General features: G+C 38.4%; 1 protein-coding gene across 1 annotated transcript; it reads right to left on the bottom strand.

Moving 5' to 3' along the window:
* Nucleotides 1-2,110: 2,110 nt before the first annotated feature.
* LOC144643044 (patatin-like phospholipase domain-containing protein 6) lies at nucleotides 2,111-21,138 on the bottom strand. Its single transcript, XM_078502171.1, has 14 exons — nucleotides 21,083-21,138; nucleotides 20,234-20,311; nucleotides 20,055-20,098; nucleotides 19,240-19,352; nucleotides 18,198-18,261; nucleotides 17,796-17,848; nucleotides 16,897-16,966; nucleotides 16,064-16,180; nucleotides 15,613-15,761; nucleotides 15,011-15,123; nucleotides 14,021-14,060; nucleotides 4,786-4,920; nucleotides 3,829-4,116; nucleotides 2,111-3,209 (listed from the first exon to the last, which is right to left on the bottom strand). Exons 4-14 carry the CDS (start codon nucleotides 19,336-19,338, stop codon nucleotides 3,150-3,152), a joined length of 1,188 nt encoding a protein of 395 aa, XP_078358297.1. The 5' UTR covers nucleotides 19,339-19,352; nucleotides 20,055-20,098; nucleotides 20,234-20,311; nucleotides 21,083-21,138; the 3' UTR covers nucleotides 2,111-3,149.
* Between the last annotated feature and the right edge of the window lie 314 nt (nucleotides 21,139-21,452).

Below are 21,452 nucleotides of genomic sequence, written 5' to 3'. Positions count from 1 at the left end.
ATTGTAAAAAAAGTCGAATTTAATGTTTCGAATTATTTTGCCAAATACAGAAATGATTTTTTCCTAGCTATCTTCTGCCACCAACATAACTCAATCTGTGTGCTTAACTGATAGGTCAGGTGGAGGCAACAATACCACATGGTGGGAGTGTGCACCTCAAACAAGTCAAATCGTTGTCACTGAGCAAAGACCTCCAGAACATTATTTGGACTTTCTGAAGATGCTACTTGTAACGAAAACATAAAACACTGCCATTCTGATGTGCAAATACCGCCGTATTAAACTTGACATCTCACGTGAACACCTGTAGGTAAGCCTCTTGTTTCTCGCAATTATTTACATGAATGTTGTTAGAGAAAGAAATTATTGCGTCGACGTTAATTAAAATGAACAAAAGTTCAAAGACTCTGCAGTTTATACACTGCAAATATTTCTTCATCTGCAACATTTCCCACGTTTCCCGCGGAATTAAATGTTCCAAAAGCTAGTAATTCAGCATTTTGTATACATGAAAAGGAAAACTTAATTGAAGTTCTGAGCGACCCTGGAATTTTGCTTCCTGTTGATTAAGCTACAATATATAAGAAAAATAAAATAGACGACTTCACTGTAAAATCCACCATTTCGAAAATGTATCGGGAAAACCTACAACCCGATGTTAAATAGTTTCCGCTAAGTTAATGTCTGAAAAGTTAGGATGTCTGGTAAAAGTTGAAATTGGGTGTTCCCAAAATTTTAAAATAACTGGAAATCGCCTATTTGCTTATAAATTCACAAAAAATTAACCCTTTAACAAAACAGGGACTATTTTTCTTGGAATGATTCTCTGATTCTGAAATACGCTTCAATAGTATTTTTTTTGTTCACCAGGGGCAATTTGAAGTTCTGTGGGTTGACCCACTTTACTTTTTAGCCCGTCGGAGAAGATATATCAAATACGCGAGAGAGTGTTTCCCTTTTCAAAATACCTCGAAGCGCGTTAAAAATACTCAACGCTCGGTGTGTGGAGATGTGATGAAACACTCTCTCTCGCGTTTTGGGATGTTACATCCACTTCACTTTCCTTAGTATGAGGATTTTCGAAACTTTCATGGATGGTTGGCGAGTATATTTTAACACGAAATTGGCCTAAATATTAAATAATGTACTTCACTTCAAAAATCAACAAGAGCAACAACAAAACAGTGGCTGATTTCTTTCGACTGTTCCGTCCGTTTTAGTATAGATTCTGATTGAAAGTTGAATAAACAACAGAATTACCAAACAAAATCATTTATTACAAAGTTGCAATCATTTACAGTCCAAGTGTTTCCTTTAGTAGTTTACCCATCTGCCTGCGCAGAAAATATATAAATAAACTTTTCGTTAATGCATGTGTAAAATTAGCGAATTAGCGCCCACGTACGTCATTCACTCCACACCACACGTCACGTTTAACCCTAATAGTGACCAGCATCTAATTCTCCATACCATATCAAGAGTTACACTGAAATTCCCCAACTTGTACTATAAGAAATGAATGGAGACGAGTAAGGAGAATTTCATGTTGAAATTAATGATTAAAGGGTTTTAAAAATTTTTATGCCCCGGCTGTAGAGATCCAATAATGAAAATTCTGTATGAAAATTTCGAGAGGTCGCAATATTCAAATTCTAGTAATAAGTCTTTTTTCGCAGCCGTTACAACTATAAAAATACATATAAGTTGGCCTGGAAGATACCTTTGCATGCTGCCATCAAGGCTTACAGGAATAATAGCCTTTTGCTTCAATAAAAATTGCTAGAAATATTGAGAACGGATTACAGTTACAAATCTTAAATACAGACGAGCCTTGCTAAAGATGACACCCTTGAGAGCACCTTCGGAGGGGGGGGGGGGGGTTGTTGAACTTTAATTCAACACCGTTTCACCAATTAATAAGGAAACTTTCTTACAAGCTACTATGCGCGATAATACTGCTGAACTATGCTGTTGTATACCATATTTTCATGTAGATGGCTGTTTCGCCGGCTTACTGTCGGTTAAGTTACTGACAAAATAACGACGCGGATTTCAAGGCGTCCGTATCAATTATGGCTTAGACCAAGAGTAAGCAGCCAGTTTATAGGAAAGGTGTCTTTAACAGAGGCTCGACCGTACTTCTTAAAATATAATAAGTATTACGACTGCTACGAAGACTTATCTAAGCAGTGTCTGACAATGTTTTCGAAAAACATCATTTGAATGTCAAATCGTTAAATAACTGTTATACAAATATTGCAAAATTCAGTGTTTCTATGCGAAAGATTTTTAGGAAAAATGTTCGACAAACCCAACCAGGGTTATTAAATTCAAGTCAACTCATTTTCAGCCTTGTAATTTGGTCGGTGATTGTTTGTTTCCTGTTTATGTCTTTCGTGAATTTCTCATACCAATTTAATTCAGAACGTGAAAAGATTTATTTTGCAGCCCTTACTCAAACTACAAAACAACTGAACAACTCTTCAAGTATAAAAATTCAATTTACTACCGAAGTTTAGAGGATTGCAAAAACAGAAATGTAACAGAAGCTCACGGGAATGACGATTAGTACCTCCGTGAAAATACTACTAAACTTTGGTGTGGAATCAAACTTCGATTTATAAAAAAATTCCTTTTACAATTAATGCATCCCAGTCCTGGAAAAAATAGTTTTACTTGCATGGCATTTCTTTACAATTTCTACACCACGATTTGTTTTTCCATCTGTTGCCAAACATTTATTCAAATTGGAAATTATCAATTTCTTTATTTCGTTACAGTAGTCCAGTTTCTCTAACACAACATCTTTAAACAGTTTTAAGATGCTACCGTTACATGATCGATCCAAACATATGAAGCACATCACGGAGGAAGCATCTCAAAAATGGAGAGATCTAAGGTTTGCACTTTCCAGAGTAAATACGAAAATTCACGATTTTTGTAAACTTGTACTTTTGACACTTTTGAACGAGTCCATATTTGATTTGTTATGGCACAGTCTTGATGCTTTTTTCCCGGTGATCCGTTTCCAATTAAGCTTTCTTTTTAATAATTCGTTTCAATGCCCTTTGCGTTTTCAAAGTGGGCTACTGAATACCACATAGCCGCTGTCAGATGATTCCCTGCACCCTGCACAACTGTCGGATATTCTATGGTTCACTGTTGGATTTAAGCAGGCCCATGCGTCTTCGCAGGTGGGTGTCATCCGACTGTAAAACAAAAATATCAAGATATAAGAAAGGAAACGCTTTAAGGTATAACTGCGACACACTAGGTAAAGCTAGACAGTCACTTTTCTTGCAGGTATTTTCAATTTCAATCAATTTCAATAAAAATCGAAAGAGAATTGCAAGTTCGCGATGACAATTTGGACTGAGTATACGAGTAAATCAGAAACCTCTCTTAATAACAAACAAGGTCCAAGTGCTCACAATGTGACGGTAAACTCCTGTTTTCGTAGCAAGAAGCGACTTGAAGTTGCTATATCCTCTACCTATACTGCTATCCGTTCTAAACCTGCAAAGATGTTAACTAACTTTTATGTTCTTTGAAGGATTGTTATCAATTCCTTGGTGGTGTTTAGGTACCTAATAAAAATCTTAATGACTTAAAACTGCACTACAAACCAGTCGATCGCTTATACTCACGTCACCTTCATGTCGTGTGGTATCTGTTCCCAAAGGTTTAACCTCTGATTCAAGAAGATGAAACACTACTATACATGGCCGCCCTCCCCTCTGCAGAGTGTCCCATGTCATTTTGTAAGAATACTATAGTTTCAACAAAATTTATAACTGAAATTTGAGGGGGAAAAACAAGGAAGCTTACGTCATATCCGGCTTCTTCGCGCCGAATTACCGCCTGCGCCTGCGCCTTGAGCGCCAGTAAATCTTCGTGTTCGGACAGAGAGCCTGTTCTTGGTCTAACACGGACCAGATTCACTTCTTCTTCGTCTTCGTCATCTTCCTCTGAGGCCCAGTACATGTGGCGACCATCTGGGGCACTGGAACTTAGCATTTCATCCGAGGAGGAGTATGGTACCCAGTCGTGAGGATAAGGAGGTTCAATCCGGGATATTTGTTCCGCCAAATTAGTAAAAGTGGTGTTGCTTGTCAACTTTGAACCAAAAAAGAAAAAATCGGTCAAGAATGAACGCAATAAAGCAACCTCTTTAAGAGCGTCACTTTTGAAACTTTTTTTCTGGTTTTACTTAAGGTAAAACGTACTTACAAGAGATGTACCCCGATTCAAAAATAATTTAATTTCGTTTCAGGGCAATAATAATAAGCACAGACACACGACGTTTTTTTTTTTCAACAAGTTGAACGTAAAAGCAATGTACCTAAGGTCAATATCGTTCGGGTTATGGAAGTCCCGAAAATAACTTTTGTCGGTAGAAACTCAGTCGTGTTCTATTGCAAATCCGTGAATCTGATTGGTACTCCCACTGTTTTCTAAATTATTGTTGGTTTTCATGGCTTAAAAGTAGATAAAATTGTACGTTTTGGACTACAATCTTTGAGAGTCTACTAATTTGAAACAATTAGACTATTCGCTCATAGGAAACTCGGGCTCGCGATCTAATTGTTAATTATCCACTTACATTTTGAAAACGTGAGTGAAAGTCATCTTCACAGTCAACTGACTCTGGAAATCAGGATCACTTTGGAAAATTTTGATCAACAGCTCTTATTGAGCAACTTGTACAAGTGTTAATCTATGTCGAACACTAATCAAGTTTCAAAATGTTCAAGCTTTGTTTTGAATTAGCTTGGTGTTTGTTACCTTTCCAACAGGTTGTCCTGTGGCGTACGCATGCGTCATGTGACTCCTAGACGGGTGCTCCCTGAAGATGTCGGGTAATTTGTTTCCTCTGACCCAGCCTTTGAAAACAGTCTTACCGTGATGGTAACCCACGTCCTGAAAGAAAATACCAGTGAAATAGGATTAAAAATCTTCATCTAACAGAGATTGAAACAAACTTCCTCCCCACATTAACGTTCCTCCCCACATGTCAACACATATACTTATCAAGCAGAAGCCATCGGAATTAACAAAATAATCGATAACCTTGAAGCAAGATCGTTAAACTAACCCAAGAATTTTTGTATTATGATGACTGATTTTCGGTCCTTTTGATAGTTTAGATGGTTACAGACTCGCGGAAATTGTGATTGTCAAACTGGCACTTTAAGGTGGCTCGACCCAGTTTTTTCCTAGTGATACCTATCATCTTTGAAACCCTCATACTTAAAGGGATTAAGTCAATTACATATCTACTATATCACATGGATTACACATAGACTGAACTGCAATATGATATAAATTTTTGGGAGATCGGAATGAATATCACGTGACAATGACGTCACACAGGTTTTTGCTCTGAATCGACTTTTAGCCCTTAACCGCATTTTCTCTCGAGATCCTCCATGCCACGTATACCTTGGGTGTTTGCCTTCAGCTTTGCGGAGTTTCATCGAAATCTACAAGAGGAATTTTGAAATATCTTGGAATTTGTTTTCAGATGGCATAATTTATGCGTAAAATAAAGACAAGACTTCATATAAAGAAATTTGCTTCTTTTTTGATGTTTAACGAGAGGCTTTAGCCCTCATTTCTGTTAAAAATGTCTCATATTCGATATCCAAACCGTAAGAAGTAGGTAGACTTGCGCGATTTCGAAAAATATGAAATATATGAATCATAGTGAAGCTGAATGTTTAGCTCTATTTACCAATTTTACGCCTACTTTCGCAAAAAACGCGATTATTTCAAAACTCGTCGATGAATTTTCCCCAAAATTTTTCAGGGTGGCAATTGATCAGTACACTACACAATCCCTGAATTTAATGCTCATTGAAAACTTCTAAGGTTGTCTAACATAAACGCAAAATTGAGTAAATATTGAAGCAATCTCGTAGTTTTGAATAATTTTGTGCTCTGGGATTTCCTATTGTTTCGAGTTGAGCACAACATCGAATTCCTGTGCACCACGCGTGAAATGACTACGCTTGGCCACCTTCCGAAAGCTTACCGAAAACTTTCCGAAATATGGCCCGTTTTAAAGAAAACAATGGAAAAGAAATTGTCACGCAACAACTTTTCTTGTGTGGTCGACGTCTTGGCTGAGTTTTTCGGAATTTGGTAATATTCTCGAGTTCAAGTAAACAATAATGAATGAATGAAACTCAAAGCCGGTTATGTTTTGACGCCTTTCCAGTCATTTACAAATGACTTGACAGCGTACTCAGAAACTTACCTGGTTTACACTTTCTTGTTCTTGGCATTTTTGTTTCGTTTCCTCAGAAACGATACGGTATTATTTTGGCTTCGATGTGAACTATTTACACATTGGGGGCTACTATCCAATCAGAAGAACAGTCGTAACCACAAAGTAAATACGTTTGACCGAAGGCAATTAATTTCGTAAAAACATATTCTTCAAATATCGGAAAGATATTCCTCAGTATGATAAAAAAATATTGAGATTCGTTGCAAACAGAAAAATCTGACGAATGCAATGGTTTTAAGTTTGATTAAAGCGATGTATTGTAAGAAAACTAGAGAAAGCTCTCGTAGCGTTTAATTTGTAGGTAAACATTCTAGCGATTTTCTGAAACGGAAGTTAATTTCCACCAATCAGTGTTTGCAGACGCAAACAAAAACGGGATGACTTGTCGTGTTTGCTCGCACGGGGGGCTGCTATCCAATCACAAGAACGGTCATAGCCACAAAGTAAATACGTATGACGAAGGCAATTAATTTCATAGAAACATGTTCTTCAAATATCAGAAATATATTCCTCAGCATGACCAAAAATATTGAGATTCGTTGCAAACAGAAATATCTAACGACTGCAATGGTTTTAAGTTTGATTAAAGCGATGTATTGTAAGTAAACTAGAGAAAGCTCTCGTAGCGTTTAATATTATTCTGAAACGGAAGTAAATTTCCACCAACCAGTGTTTGCAAGCGCAAAGAAAAACGGGATGACTTGGCGTATCTCGTATTTGCTCGCAAGGTAGAGCTTAAGTGCGCTACAAAGAGAAGTGCATATTTGCAGGTGAGTTACAAAGTTAATTTCACTTCATGTAACAGAGGAATGTATAAATGCGGGAGATTGCCCTATTCTATTTGTACATGAAAATTCACGGCATCTTCGACGTCACAAACAGCGCGAATACACGCAAAATTGCGTGGGTTCTCGCGTGGATGTACCCGGAATTGCGTGATCAGTGTCACGTGCGTCGCAAAAACATTCGAGTGTGCACGGAAAGTTGAGAACGAAAAAGAAGACAGTCAAGTTCTGTTCAAAGTTTAAATTTGTATGGACAGTATCGTATAGCAAAGTATGCAACTGCCGTGTTGAACTAAGGGACCGGTCATTATTTATGTAGAGGGGGGGGGGGAAAATATGTTGGAAAGGTCAAAATTTCTGTAAGGCCCCCCCCTCCAGGCCATGTAAGTAGCAAGTGACCCCCCCTTCTTTATTCAATATTTACGTTATGACCCCCCCCCCCCCTCACCTCATATCTTCTTTATATGCCTTAAGTAATTATTAAATGCATGTTACATACAATCTTAATTGCACACTTCTTCTGATGCACAAAGGCTGGATCAACACTTAGTCAGCCAAGGCTTCTTTGCTATGGATACTCTTCCAGCAATAGGGCAAATTTTGGACGAGTTATGTGTATAGTAAACATACCTCAATTATTAACTCCTCAACTTTGGAAAAGTGATAGTTTTTACAAATTATGCTCTCATGGTGAACACAAATGTAATAACCATGCAAAATATAATCTTTTCCAATGATTTTCCTAAAGTGTAAAAGAACTACTTTCTTGTTGTTATATCATGTTTTATTACTTCTTGGGCTATTGCAGTGATAATCATTTTGTAAAAAGAAATAATTTAAGTCAAACCAGATATTAAAGCAGATAGGTCTGAATTATTTTAATATTTAACTAAAATTTGAGATAACAATGGAGTTTAGAGTGCAAACAGTATTTCTGTAAAATACAAATCACTATAAAAGTTGTACATAATTAGTGGAGTTTAAACAAAAGAAAACAATAGAAATAGCATAAAATTGTACAATTTTATAGCGTCACTGTTTCACTTATAGTGTTTGCACTCTTCTATTTAACTGTTTTACCCACCTCAAACTGCTGATCCCCCCTAAACTTCTTTATAAAAAATTTTAGCCCCCCCCTCTTGCCACTCTGAAATAGCCTTGACCCCCCCCCTTCCTTTTTCCCTCCCCCCCTCTACATAAATAATGACTGGTCCCTAAATTCGTCAGATTCGTCTCCTTAGTTGATGTAACGCTCAACATTAACTACCGTTGCAACTGCTGGAGCAGATTTCTGAGATTAAATTAACATAGTGTCTAGATACCCGGCAGCCGGGAAGTGTTTTCAAAATACCCGGCAGTCTGAAATTATTCTTGAATTTCCACGGAAAAACCAATCCAATCCTCCTCAAAACTATAGATCTTTGCTTAGAAATGCCAAGCGATTTCAATTATAGTTTTGGCTTTGTGTTTGAGGAAATGTTCGAGCTTGGGCATACTACAAAATCTTGATTCTTCGACACTTAGAAAAAAATCGTACTCTGACTCCGGTGTCAACTCTTATAGAATAATTTCTACAAAAACTGAAGTTGAAACCCTGCGAGAGTATTCGATATTTGCTGAGAAATGCGAAGCGATTCTAAATAATGTTTTGCTTTTGTTGTGGACGAATTCTCTTGGCTTCGGCGTACTATAAAATCCTCGACTCACGGGCACGGTTGTTCAAAAGACTAGATACCCGGCAGTCAAAAATTCATGAATAATCAATACATTCAATATCCACAAAAATGATCATTGAAACCTAGCTCCCGAGAGTATTTAAGTATTTCAATTTTCGGTCGGAAATACCAAGCGAGTTTTTACAATGTCAGTTTGGTTTTGCACAAATTGTACGAACTTTATGTGACTCACGGGCACAATTTTTCAAAGACTACATACCCGGCAGTCAAAAATGCTTCCCGTTTTTCCATCAAAATTCCATTTGAACCTGCTGAGATTCTGATGAGATGTCGGTGTAGAAATACCAAGCGATTTTCCAACTTAAGGCCTCAACAATTGCCTCGGCAAAGTAGTACAAAATAGCTACAAAACGCTTGAGCGTTCGGAGACGAAAGTCCGCCACCGATGTAACTTCCGGTGTGTCCTAAAAAGGGATACCCTTATTAGTTACTAGGTCCAGTAGGACCCAGGCCTAGATCAACAGAACCTCAACGCTATTAGGCACACGTTGCGAACTGATCTGAGAGTGGTCTCCTCACTGAGGGGACAAATCCCCTGAATTTGAAAAAATCTACTTGAGTGACTATATATAGAGGAACGCTTTGTATTTCTATTTAACCGAGAGCTTCGTCGCTTCCAACGCTAAGCCGTTTAGCCCACAGAAGAACTTCGTCGCTTCCAACGCCGAGTTTGTTTTGGCGCGAAAACCAACACCACGTGCCACCTTTGTCACGCCACTAAAGTGTCACACCGGAAGTTACATCGGTGGCGGACTTTCGTCACCTAACGCTCAAGCGTTTTGTAGCTATTTTGTACTACTTTGCCGAGGAAATTGTTGAGGCCTTAAGTTGGAAAATCGCTTGGTATTTCTACACCGACATCTCAGCAGGTTCAAATGGAAATTTTGATGGAAAAACGGGAAGCATTTTTGACTGCCGGGTATGTAGTCTTCGAAAAATCGTGCCCGTGAGTCACATAAAGTTCGTACAATTTGTGCAAAACCAAACTGACATTGTAAAAACTCGCTTGGTATTTCCGACCGAAAATTGAAATACTTAAATACTCTCGGGAGCTAGGTTTCAATGATCATTTTTGTGGATATTGAATGTATTGATTATTCATGAATTTTTGACTGCCGGGTATCTAGTCTTTTGAACAACCGTGCCCGTGAGTCGAGGATTTTATAGTATGCCGAAGCCAAGAGAATTCGTCCACAACAAAAGCAAAACATTATTTAGAATCGCTTCGCATTTCTCAGCAAATATCGAATACTCTCGCAGGGTTTCAACTTCAGTTTTTGTTGAAATTATTCTATAAGAGTTGACACCGGAGTCAGAGTACGAATTTTTTCTAAGTGTCGAAGAATCAAGATTTTGTAGTATGCCCAAGCTCGAAAATTTCCTCAAACACAAAGCCAAAACTATAATTGAAATCGCTTGGCATTTCTAAGCAAAGATCTATAGTTTTGAGGAGGATTGGATTGGTTTTTCCGTGGAAATTCTAGAATAATTTCAGACTGCCGGGTATGTAGTATTTTGAAAACACTTCCCGGCTGCCGGGTATCTAGACACACCCCTCTGTAACAGACCTGGTGAAACCCGACCTGGTGGGTTATTTTGCCCTCCCTGGTGGAAATTTGTCCTCCCTGGTCCCTGGTGATTATCTGAAAAATCCCTGGTCAATTTTATTTCTCCCCGGTGAAGAATTTTGTTTACCTGGTCAGGAAAAAATCAACCACAATCTTTATAAACAGAAGAAAACGACGCGCGGCAAAAAGATAATTTAATGACTATAACTTGATGTAAATATAGCAAAAAGTAATTGTTAACTTTTTTCTATTGTTTTTGTCGCTTGTTCTGCTGTCATGCAGGTCACTAAAGAGACAAAACAGATCTGTTTCCTTTTCTGGATGTAATACGAGCTTGTGAATGATTCAGAGCGATTTGAACAGCGCGCGCGGCTCAAAATTGTGCGCGATTACCCCGCTAAGTGTATTGCATACAAAAAGTAAGTAATCAACCTGGTGGATTTTTTACTTCCCTGGTCGATTTTGTGTTGAAAACCTGGTGGAAAATCAGGTGTCACCAGGTCTGTTACAGAGGGGTGTCTAGACACTATGTTAAATTAATGATATAAACATTGTTTGGATTATTCAAAGCCACCGCGGTCTGATCGAAACTCCACAGTATCGCCAAAAATGCAAATCGTTATTATAGTGTTACCAATGTAAGGCTGTTACACTGACAACAGAAGCAACTTGGTTATTCTGTGGAGATAATTTTATGTTTGCCGGAAGAGCGTGCAGCGCGGATCGAGCAAAATACAATCCTTGTATGACTATATATAACATATAACATAAAACTTTCTTTAAACTTGAATTTTGCTTAATTAGAAATCCCGGTTAAAAATCTGTGTATGGTAGCTTTTTACATTAATTTGCCCTGGTTGTTTGTGTGTCTTTGTAAAGTGACAACAGGCATTTGATTTTGAAGAAATGGCTTCGAAACAGTGTGCTTATCTCTGTTCTTGTCGACCAGGGTTTTGGTTTGTCTTGAATTTGGCATTTATTTGATTTGAGCATGTGATCAACTCAGAGAAGTATATACCTTAAGCTTTTTGTCAAAAGGTAATAATTTCATCCACGATTAAAGTGTTGTTTTGCATTTTATCAGAGATCAGTAGTCACAAAACACTTTATTTATGGAACTGATTTATTTTAGGATTGTTTGTTTCCAAAAATAAACCATTTAAATTAATTGCATTACTCTGATCTTGCATTTTACTCTTGTGGTTTGATGTTTCCCCACATTGATAGGAATATATTTAATTTATAAATATATTTTCTGTAAGTTATTTTTCCATTCATGTAACATTGAAAGTTCTGCAGAAATAAAAAAAATCATTTTAATTTTCGCTGGATGAGTAAAAACGATAAAGGCAAGCTCCCTACACTTAACTTAATTTGGAGAGAAAGACACATGCTATTTCTATAAAGAGAAATATTTACGTGTTACTTGAACTCTTGAAAGCCAAACTGCAGCAGGACGTTGTTTATGTCTCCTTTACATAAAACGGACAGTAGGTGTTAAATGGGAATTTAAGTTACTACTGAATTTGAAGTTCTTCTTTTCATTCTTCACTCGTGCATAAATTCGTCAAATTCAACATGCACCTCCTCCACATTAAAGTAAACCACAAACCCATCTCTCCTTAAGTGTTCCGTGACACTATTCTCACCCTTCCGCAATCTGGAAACGAAACACTATTTCTGTTTGAAATAGCTGCTTGTTAACTTTCAACTCAGCCAAGACGTCGACCACACAAGAAAAGTTGTTGCGTGACAATCTCTTTTCCATTGTTTTCTTTAAAACGGGCCATATTTCGGAAAGTTTTCGGTAAGCTTTCGGAAGGTAGCCAAGCGTAGTCATTTTACGCGTGATGCACAGGAATTCGATGTTGTGCTCAACTCGAAACAATAGGAAATCCCAGAACACAAAATTATTCAAAACTACGAGATTGCTTCAATATTTACTCAATTTTGCGTTTTTGTTAGACAACCTTAGAAGTTTTCAATGAGCATTAAATTCAGGGATTGTGTAGTGTACTGATCAATTGCCACCCTGAAACATTTTGGGGAAAATTCATCGACGAGTTTTGAAATAATCGCGTTTTTTGCGAAAGTAGGCGTAAAATTGGTAAATAGAGCTAAACATTGAGCTTCACTATGATTCATATATTTCATATTTTTCGAAATCGCGCAAGTCTACCTACTTCTTACGGTTTGAATATCGAATATGAGACATTTTTAACAGAAATGAGGGCTAAAGCCTCTCGTTAAACATCAAAAAAGAAGCAAATTTCTTTATATGAAGTCTTGTCTTTATTTTACGCATAAATTATGCCATCTGAAAACAAATTCCAAGATATTTCAAAATTCCTCTTGTAGATTTCGATGAAACTCCGCAAAGCTGAAGGCAAACACCCAAGGTATACGTGGCGTGGAGGATCTCGAGAGAAAATGCGGTTAAGGGCTGAAATTTGATTCAGAGCAAAAACCTGTGTGACGTCATTGTCACGTGATATTCATTCCGATCTCCCAAAAATTTATATCATATTGCAGTTCATTCTATGTGTAATCCATGTGATATAGTAGATATGTCATTGACATTAATCCCTTTAAGTATGAGGGTTTCAAAGTTGATAGGTATCGCTAGAAAAAAACTGGGTCGAGCCACCTTAAGAACCAATTGTTCTTTAAGGTGGATCTTAATAGTTTAGATATTCCCACCTTTGGCATTCTATTCCTGCTACACCTGTAATGTTGAGGTTTAACTTTCAGAACATCCTTGTAAAGGTTTTACTAATGAACAAATTGGAGTCACTGTGATGTCCAAATTAGCTGCCATGGCAACTGCAAAAGTGGTCAAAGATATCTTATTTTGACCGTTTGAGGTTAACTACTCTTAAACTATACTATACTTTAGCCTAAAGGGCAAAAGAAACGACATGACAAGTTTTTACAAAATTCTGTCAGAAATGTTCAGAACCACCTTAAATTTCTGCAAAAATAACGTTGCTCTCTTTAAAAATTTGCAAAAATGTTTATTTTGTCGGTTGGATAAAAATATGCGAAAAAAAAAAGAACTTTCACTAAGTAGTTTTTGAGTTATTAGTCTCGGAAGGTCCAAAATAATTTATCTTTAACCTCATATGACGTTGCCATGGAAACAGATTCTGATGTCACTATGACCTCAAATTGCTCATTGGTAAATGTTGTTTACGTTTGTGCTAAACGATTTTAACGTTATTGGTATAGCTGTGATAGAATACCAAAGACGGGCAGGTCTTATTCTGTCTAAACTATAGCCAGCCACCTTAATTGCCAGCCTAACAGAATGTTATAATAAGCACTGTATTGCTACTGCATCATAGTAACCCAACCCTCCAAGTTTACTTTTTCCTTAGTGGCCATTTGGCCACTGACTCCTCAAGTTTGGTCGCCAGTTAAATATTTTAGTCTTCAAATTAAGCTTACGCTTTCAAACCTTTTTTCTCACTTAAAGTCGCCAGGCTGGCGACTTCACTGAGTTCCAATTTATTCGCCAGCGCCAAAATTTTAGTCGCCATGGCGACTAAAATGGTCTTACCTTGGAGGGTTGTAACCGAGTGTCTAATAAGCATGACAATATGGAGTTTAAACATGCAGACAGAACTGCACTTCACTTACCACTATCTCATCAAAGCGGCCGAACTCTAATGTCTTGAACCTGTTGATGTAAAACCAATCAATCAATCAATTCGAATTAAAGCTGTCTTAGTTAAACATTTTAGAATAAAAATTAGCGATAAAAGTAAAGAACAACGTTTCGCTGACTTCATGACAGCATTTTCAAGTTCAGTGTAAATGTCAAGTGCGATGGCTATTCATGAATATGATTTTGTAATAGAGCGTGAGGAATGTAGTAAAGTATTTTGAATGTAATTAGAGGTACAGAAAAAAAAAAAACGCATTGTTCTATGTGAAAAGTTTTGCACGGATAGAGTCAGATTGAGTGTTAATATCCGGTTTATGTTCTCTAAAAAAACATCTCATAAATGAGGCAGTCCAGTTTACTTTGACATTTCTTCAAGATCGAAAAGTGCTTCAGATCAAGGGTGTTGGCTGCCTGGTTGTGTTTCTGCTCCAGATGTTTACCAATGGCTGATCGTTTATGCTCTTCAACGCGTTGGTGGAGATGTCGGCGCATAAATAGCCATCGCACTTGACATTTACACCGAACTTGAAAATGCTGTCATGAAGACAGCGAAACGTTGTTCTTTACTTTTATCGTTCGAAAATCGATCAATTGGCCGCAATGTAACCAACTTGATACATTTAATAATGTGAACTCGTGAGCTACATGTATGCGAGACTGTCGTTTGCCGCAGTGTAATATTAATTCCAGATAAGGTAAAGGGAGAACAAAGTATTTTGTAGAATGATAAAGATTGCGTGGATGACTAAATCTGCTAAGCATTCCTTGTTCTATGCTAGCCCGGCCACAAACTTGGTTCTAGAACTGAGCGAGTGTGCATACTAAGGTATCAGGAAGTACACGATCTCATGATGGTGGCGATTTTAGCGCTTTGTTCTTCCCACTATCTTTTCAAGCGTGGGTTCACCGTATCGATTTTTTTCGTTAAAGAAGGCGTTTATGAATGAATCGTAACGACATACCTGTCGATAGGGGGTCTGATGTACTCGCAGTAACTGCTCTCCTTTACTTCAGCCAGTTGTCTTACGCACGATACATACGCCAAGCGAGACTGGATTTCCGCCATGTCAGGAATCTTGAAATGCAAAAGGATGAATAAAGTATGTCTCAATTAATACCAGGGCATTTTTTTCATGGTATTGAGGCAGTGCCTGTCTTTCGTATCAGCCTTTCTTATGGCTGACTGCTGCGACCTGAATAAGATACTCCCACTTATTTAACTATGGACTTATACGACGCCATACGGGGCTTGATGATGATGATAATACTTTAATAGACACCCCCCTTGGGGTTTTTCAGTGACTATTTACATGACAAAATTACAAATCAAAAAGAAAAATCTAAAAGTTGTTATAAGTTACAGTAAATTAAAAGGCAGTAAGGGGGATTGACATTGGTAGGCTTATTTCCAGGGTTTATAGTAGAAGGATGCTTATTTCTTAGAGGTTCTGGGATTTGCTGCGTTTTGAGAGGTTAAACCCGAAGGCTCTTCACAAAAACAGCGAAATTACGGTATAGATAAGAACTTTGTAATGCATATATGTCTGATGAAACCACTTTTTACCTTGACGGTTTCAGCAAAAGGATTCCACTTGTTCCACAGTAGCCACCAGCCCGACAATTGGTCGCCATAGTTCGTGAGGTCGTCAGGATCCTCCGAACCTACATCGATTGCTATGATCGTCTGAGCGCCCATAGTCTTCATCACATCCGCTAGAGGCACAAAAAAGACGAATTATTTTCAAAACGATGAATGAAGTGGATAAAATACTAAATGGAGAAAGAGACTTTCATGCTTATTGATTCAGCCAAACTCTCCTAACTGGTGCTAAAAAGAAATGTGTAGAAACATTTTAGGCGAATTTGTATTTTGGACGCTTCAAGTATCATGACACGATTGTAACGACAAAACACTTCCGGTTTAATAATGACGGCTTAACTGAGAACCCGTTCGACTAACAATCAACTCGAGCACATTCACGGAAGGCAACGATACAAAGATTACACTCACTCACCAGGTAAATTATTGACGTATCCACCGTCCAATAACAGATGTCCGTCCTTGGGGTCACACAGTGGAGGCAGATAACCTGACAGGGACATACTAGCACGGACATAACGCCATAAGCAACCTACAAAGGGAATCATGTGTAAGTTATTAAGTACTATATCTGGCTTCTTTACTTGGAAGGACATCTGAGGTCAGGAAGCAGCTCTCACAAGGTCTCACTTGAATGGCCCCCTAGAGCGGGGGTGAGTGTCGAAAGTTAATTGCGTTTGCTTTGGTTTTGCATTACTACGCTTACTGATTGGCTTAAAAATTTCGCGCCACTTTCTCAGCCAATCAAAACTAAAATCAAAACCAATCGTGACTCGCTCGCGCACGTTTTCCCGCGCTTCGTGTCGACTTAATGTATTTGCTTCGAGTTTTGATTGGCTCACTGGATTGTCTGTGTCCTTTGTGATTGGCCAGAGTAATTACTTTGGTTTTGGTTTTACGACACCCAAGTGAAAACCGCTCTAATAGAACGCACAACAGGAACAATGCTTCTACCCGCAAAACCAAAATACATAGCAACTGCTACACTAGAGGACCAGTTGAATAACAAGCTGACGAGAGCCGCTACACTACTGGACGTTTGCAGTTTCAACGCTGTTATGGCGGTGGTGAACTGATGAAACAGTCATTAACTTTTAAATCCTTTTTAGTTAAACACAAATCGATCCCGGATAAATGATAGATGTGTAAATCAAATTTGCCACTAATTTTCCGTTTAATAACCGTGAAGACTTTTAAATTTTTATAAAAAGATATATCCTTAACGCGTGAAATGTTTACACAACTTACCGTCGGTATGCACTCTCATTCTCGATGATGTAATGTCAGTGGTGATGCAAAAGTAGGGCAACAAGAGATCCTGCATGAGAACAAAAACAAAATACTTAGCTCCAAGCCAGATAAGTTGAAAACGTAAACGCGAAGAATCACTTGCAGCGACTAGCGATAATGCTGCTCTTACATAACTTCACTCTGACTAATTCGAGGTCATTCGATTGTGGTACTCCTGTGTGGCTTTCTAAAGATGCGGAGACATGGCGGCCTAATGGTATAAAGCGTGCTGGACTCCGGATCGAGAGCAAGTGGCAATACTTGTAGTCGCTTCATCCTACAGAATCTGCAACGTCTTACCCACCTCCCTCACCCCATTTTAATTGGTATATTAAAGGGGCTAGGTAACGGTATTTTAGGTAATTTAATTTATTTCCGTTAATTAAGAGCTCTAATTTTTAAATTGGCAGGGCAAAAGTCTTTTCATTGGCAAAATCTCGGCCACATAACAAACAAGGATGATTTTCGAGCATTGTAAATGACACTTTCATACAAATTGCGATAAACTTGAAAAATGTCGGGCCGACGTTTTTTCAAGTTTACCCTAACGCAATCCGTTTTAATCTTCTCGAATTTTGCCCATCCATGCCCCTTTTGGCTTTTCTGTATTTCTTTTGAGTTCTTCTACAGCTGTAAGCCGTTATTGTGATATTTCAGTTAATTCTATGACCAGTTTGTCAGTGCCGAAATTGCCTAAAATTGCGTGACGTAGCCCCTTTAGACTCGTCTATGGTGGCTCCCGAAAAAGTTCTATATGCAGATTTACTTTTCATACAAGCGCACTTCATAGAACTGTTACCAATTTCCCAAATTCATAATCACGATTAACAATAACAGAATGCGTCAGTTTAATATACCTCTATCTGTCGCTCTCCGAATGTACTTCTTATACTTGCGTTAAAGCCACTTCCTGCATAAGAGGATAGAAATAGTTCATGTCCGAGAAATCTAAGTCACGCCTTACTTTGCAACAAGTCTATAGTCATGAAGATGAATTGTTCAACAATGACAAGAGCATGGGACAAAGAAAAAAACTGAGTCCCCGACGAAAATTGAACCCATAGCCTCCCAGATACCGGTTGGGCGCTCTAACCAACTGAGCTACGAGAGACTCGTTGTGAGCTTAGGCCATTTACTAGGTTGATATGTGACAATAGCAATGTTGAAGTCATCAAGTGTGTAGTAAATAATAAAGATGGTAAATTTTAAGCCCGGTGATAAATAATGAAGAGTTTTATGGGCTACAGAAGCAATCTTACCAGAAAACATGGAGGTGAATGGATAAGTCAGATCCAGGATCTTCTTGAAGATTGAATTCATGTCCTAAAAAACGACAAACAAACTCTTAGGTCGGTTTGAAACAAGTTCTGCTTTCGGTAAATCCTCGTTGGATCATCCGAAGATTCTCCAGTTGTTACTGCCCAATCAGAATTAGCACAAGCATTCCGAAAAGTTGACGCGTCAGTCTGACGTCAGCAGCCATGTCGTGCTACTAAGCAGCATCATTGGTGGTGCGGGCTCAAATAATTTTCAGGAACAGGAATTCGAACGACCCTGAGTGCTTTTAGAAATCCCATGCCAGTTTAAAAATACAACAAATATTTGCCAAACAGTGCTACTGCAAGGTAATAAAAAAAAAACTCCTTTTAACCATTTGGGAGGCACTGTGGCCGAGTGGTTAGGGTGCCGGACTTGAAGTCCGAAGTTGCCGGGTTCAGGTCCCTCTCTAACCACCAGCTGGAGTTGTTTCTCAGATCCTAGTTCAACTCCTCGGTCGTGCTTGTAAGTAGCCAACTGGTCTGCTTCAGGCTAATTGGGATTTTAAAGCTCGTTATGTTTATTTGAAATATTGGTTTGAGTGGCATGCTTGAAAACTAGCTTGGTGTAGCTTAATGCATTGGCCACTATAAACAACATATATTCATTTTATCTGATTTATTTTTTTTACCCATAAAAGACACGCCCGACTTAAACAAAATCACTTCTTGTAGAGTGAAGAAATGATCCTCGCAGTGAATTGTAATTAAAGAAAATTGCAAAGAAAGAAATTAGAAAAAAAATCTGGCTTCAAAGGGATTCGAACCCGTGACGTCCGCGATACCGGTGTGATGCTCTACCAACCGAGCTATTGAAGCCACACATTGGGAGCGAGGTGAGTTGCAATTCACTGCGAGGATCATTTCTTCACTTTACATCTCATCCGCAGTTCACATATATGAATTATTTCATATACTGTACACCAAAATCATTTCCTGTAACAGCCCATTATTAGGTGCACTGACTCGTATGACAAGCTCTTACCAGCGACCACTCTCGGACCTTCTGACACATTTTGCTGACGTCACCAGACTCGGCGTATGCTGCGCCAACAAACGATCCCATGCTGGTGCCGCCAACCATGTCCACAGGAATACCTACAAACAAATCATTACCACACGTGTTCACGAACATCAAGTCACCAATATCTCATCTGTAAAAGGAGACTCAAGTGCTTTTTATGCCACTTCAAAGGCGGTTTTGTCATTCAAAGTTTGGTACTGTTCTGCTTCTTGACTGAAATGCGTCGCATAGCAGATAATTTGAAAAACGTCCAAAAAGAAAAAGTAAGACAATTTAAACCCTTTGGAAAAACGTCTATTATGATAATTCGTCCGCCACTTTCAGGACAACGGGTATTGTTGTGACCTTAGTGATAAGCGTCTAAAGAAAATGTTGTGCTGTGTCGGCGGTCGAGTCTTCGTCGGAGCAAAAGGGCGCCGAAGAAGGGCTTACGCTCGAAACCGCATTAGCCTTTTCCGAATTCGCTACGGCGGTTTATTTACCTGTAGAAGGTCAAAATCAACTTAGTATTGTAGTGACCTGTCATCTATTTCATAAAGACCTAACGCTGTGCCAAGGTGAAAGTCCCGAATGAAGGCACCCAAGATACTTTGGTAATGTAATGGGTAAACGGTCTAATTTCTACGGAAAATTTAATTTATCCTTGCAAAACCCAAACCAACATACAAAATAACGATTAATAAACACTTTCTTTTAGTCAGGTAGAACTGAACTGCTATCTCTGTAGAAAGAACTACTTCGTTTGACTAGAATGGCAAAAAGAAACTTCAACACACCTGCCTCTTCCAGTGCTTTGATGACTCCAACATGAGATAATCCCCTAAAATGTAACAAAACCATTGAGAATACTTTCCATGCAGAGTCCTCGAGAGGCAAAAAAATGTGTGTCATGGGATATTCGCGCAGTCAAAGGTGACAAAAAAGTTATAAACATTAAAAAAAAAACCGGTTTTACCTGGCCCCACCTCCTCCGAGAATCAATCCAATAGACGTTCCCGTCAGTCTTCGGGCGAGACGTAAGAAGTCGGATTTCCTGAAAGAATTAATGTTATTAAAAAAAATCCTTATTCATTTCAACTAAATTACCGGAAAGTAAGAGAAACGGAGATGCGCGATTTATTGACGTGGTCGTTGGACGCAGTGTAGTAAATCACATATCACTATGCTATCTGAAAATAACTGGCTGATATCCCACATGGGCAATGTCAACAAATGGTTTTGTTTAGTGGCCCAATAGAGCGGTTTTCACTTGAGTGTCGAAAGTAATTTGCGTTTGGTTTGGTTTTGCATTACTACGCTTAGTCATTGGTTTAAAAATCTCGCGCCACTTTCTTAGCCAATCAGAAGTAAAACCAAAACCAATTGTGACTCACTCACGCACGTTTTCCCGCGCTTCGTGCCTGCGACATGTATTTGCTTCGAGTTTTGATTGGCTGACTGGATTGTCTGTTTTCCTTGTGATTGGCCAGAGTAATTACTTTGATTTTGGTTTTACTACACTCAATTGAAAACTGCTCTATTGTTAAAAATTGCCTCTGTAGAAAAAGGGTCGAAAAATGTCAAAGTGCGATACGGAATTTGCACTGGCTATAGCCGGACAGTGACATTGCTTTGTTCTGTAGCTTATTTCCACTTTATATACTCTTTTTTGCAAACAAATCCCGCCAAAATGCCTCGCCGCTCCCACCTTTAGCAGATTTGGTTATTGATAGCCGATGTAAGAGATATTTACCCGAGATAACAGAAAAACAAAACAAAACAGGTAAGTAAATGTAATATCAATAGAGTCAGAGAATTCACTTACTTGTCTGGTTGAGGATATGCTGCAGGGTTTTGTGCGTACTATAAAGAAATGGAACGAGAGTTCGTGGATTATACACAAACCCAAAAAAATGAACTCTTCATCCCGGGGTTGGAGGGAAGCTATAAAGGTATCTGTCGCTGTGAAGGGTATGGTTTTCAAGCAGTTTTAGTCTGGGATATAGGGTATAGAAATCAACGAGTTCGGTCTACAATAGGGTGTAATTTACCTGTAACTGTTAAGTGGTATAAAGGATTTAGTCTTGACTAACAACTGACACTTGGAATTGAAAAACTCTCACATAAGTGGAAATTCAGATATTACAACAATTTTAGAAGCAACTGATTACGATAGAGATGTGGTTTTCTGGAGA

Source organism: Oculina patagonica, chromosome 1 (genome assembly GCF_052425735.1).
Source record: "Oculina patagonica isolate OP01 chromosome 1, crgOcupat, whole genome shotgun sequence".
NCBI classification, from domain to species: domain Eukaryota; kingdom Metazoa; phylum Cnidaria; class Anthozoa; order Scleractinia; family Oculinidae; genus Oculina; species Oculina patagonica.
Note: the sequence above shows the minus strand (reverse complement) of the source record. Positions and strands in the feature narration are given on the sequence as shown.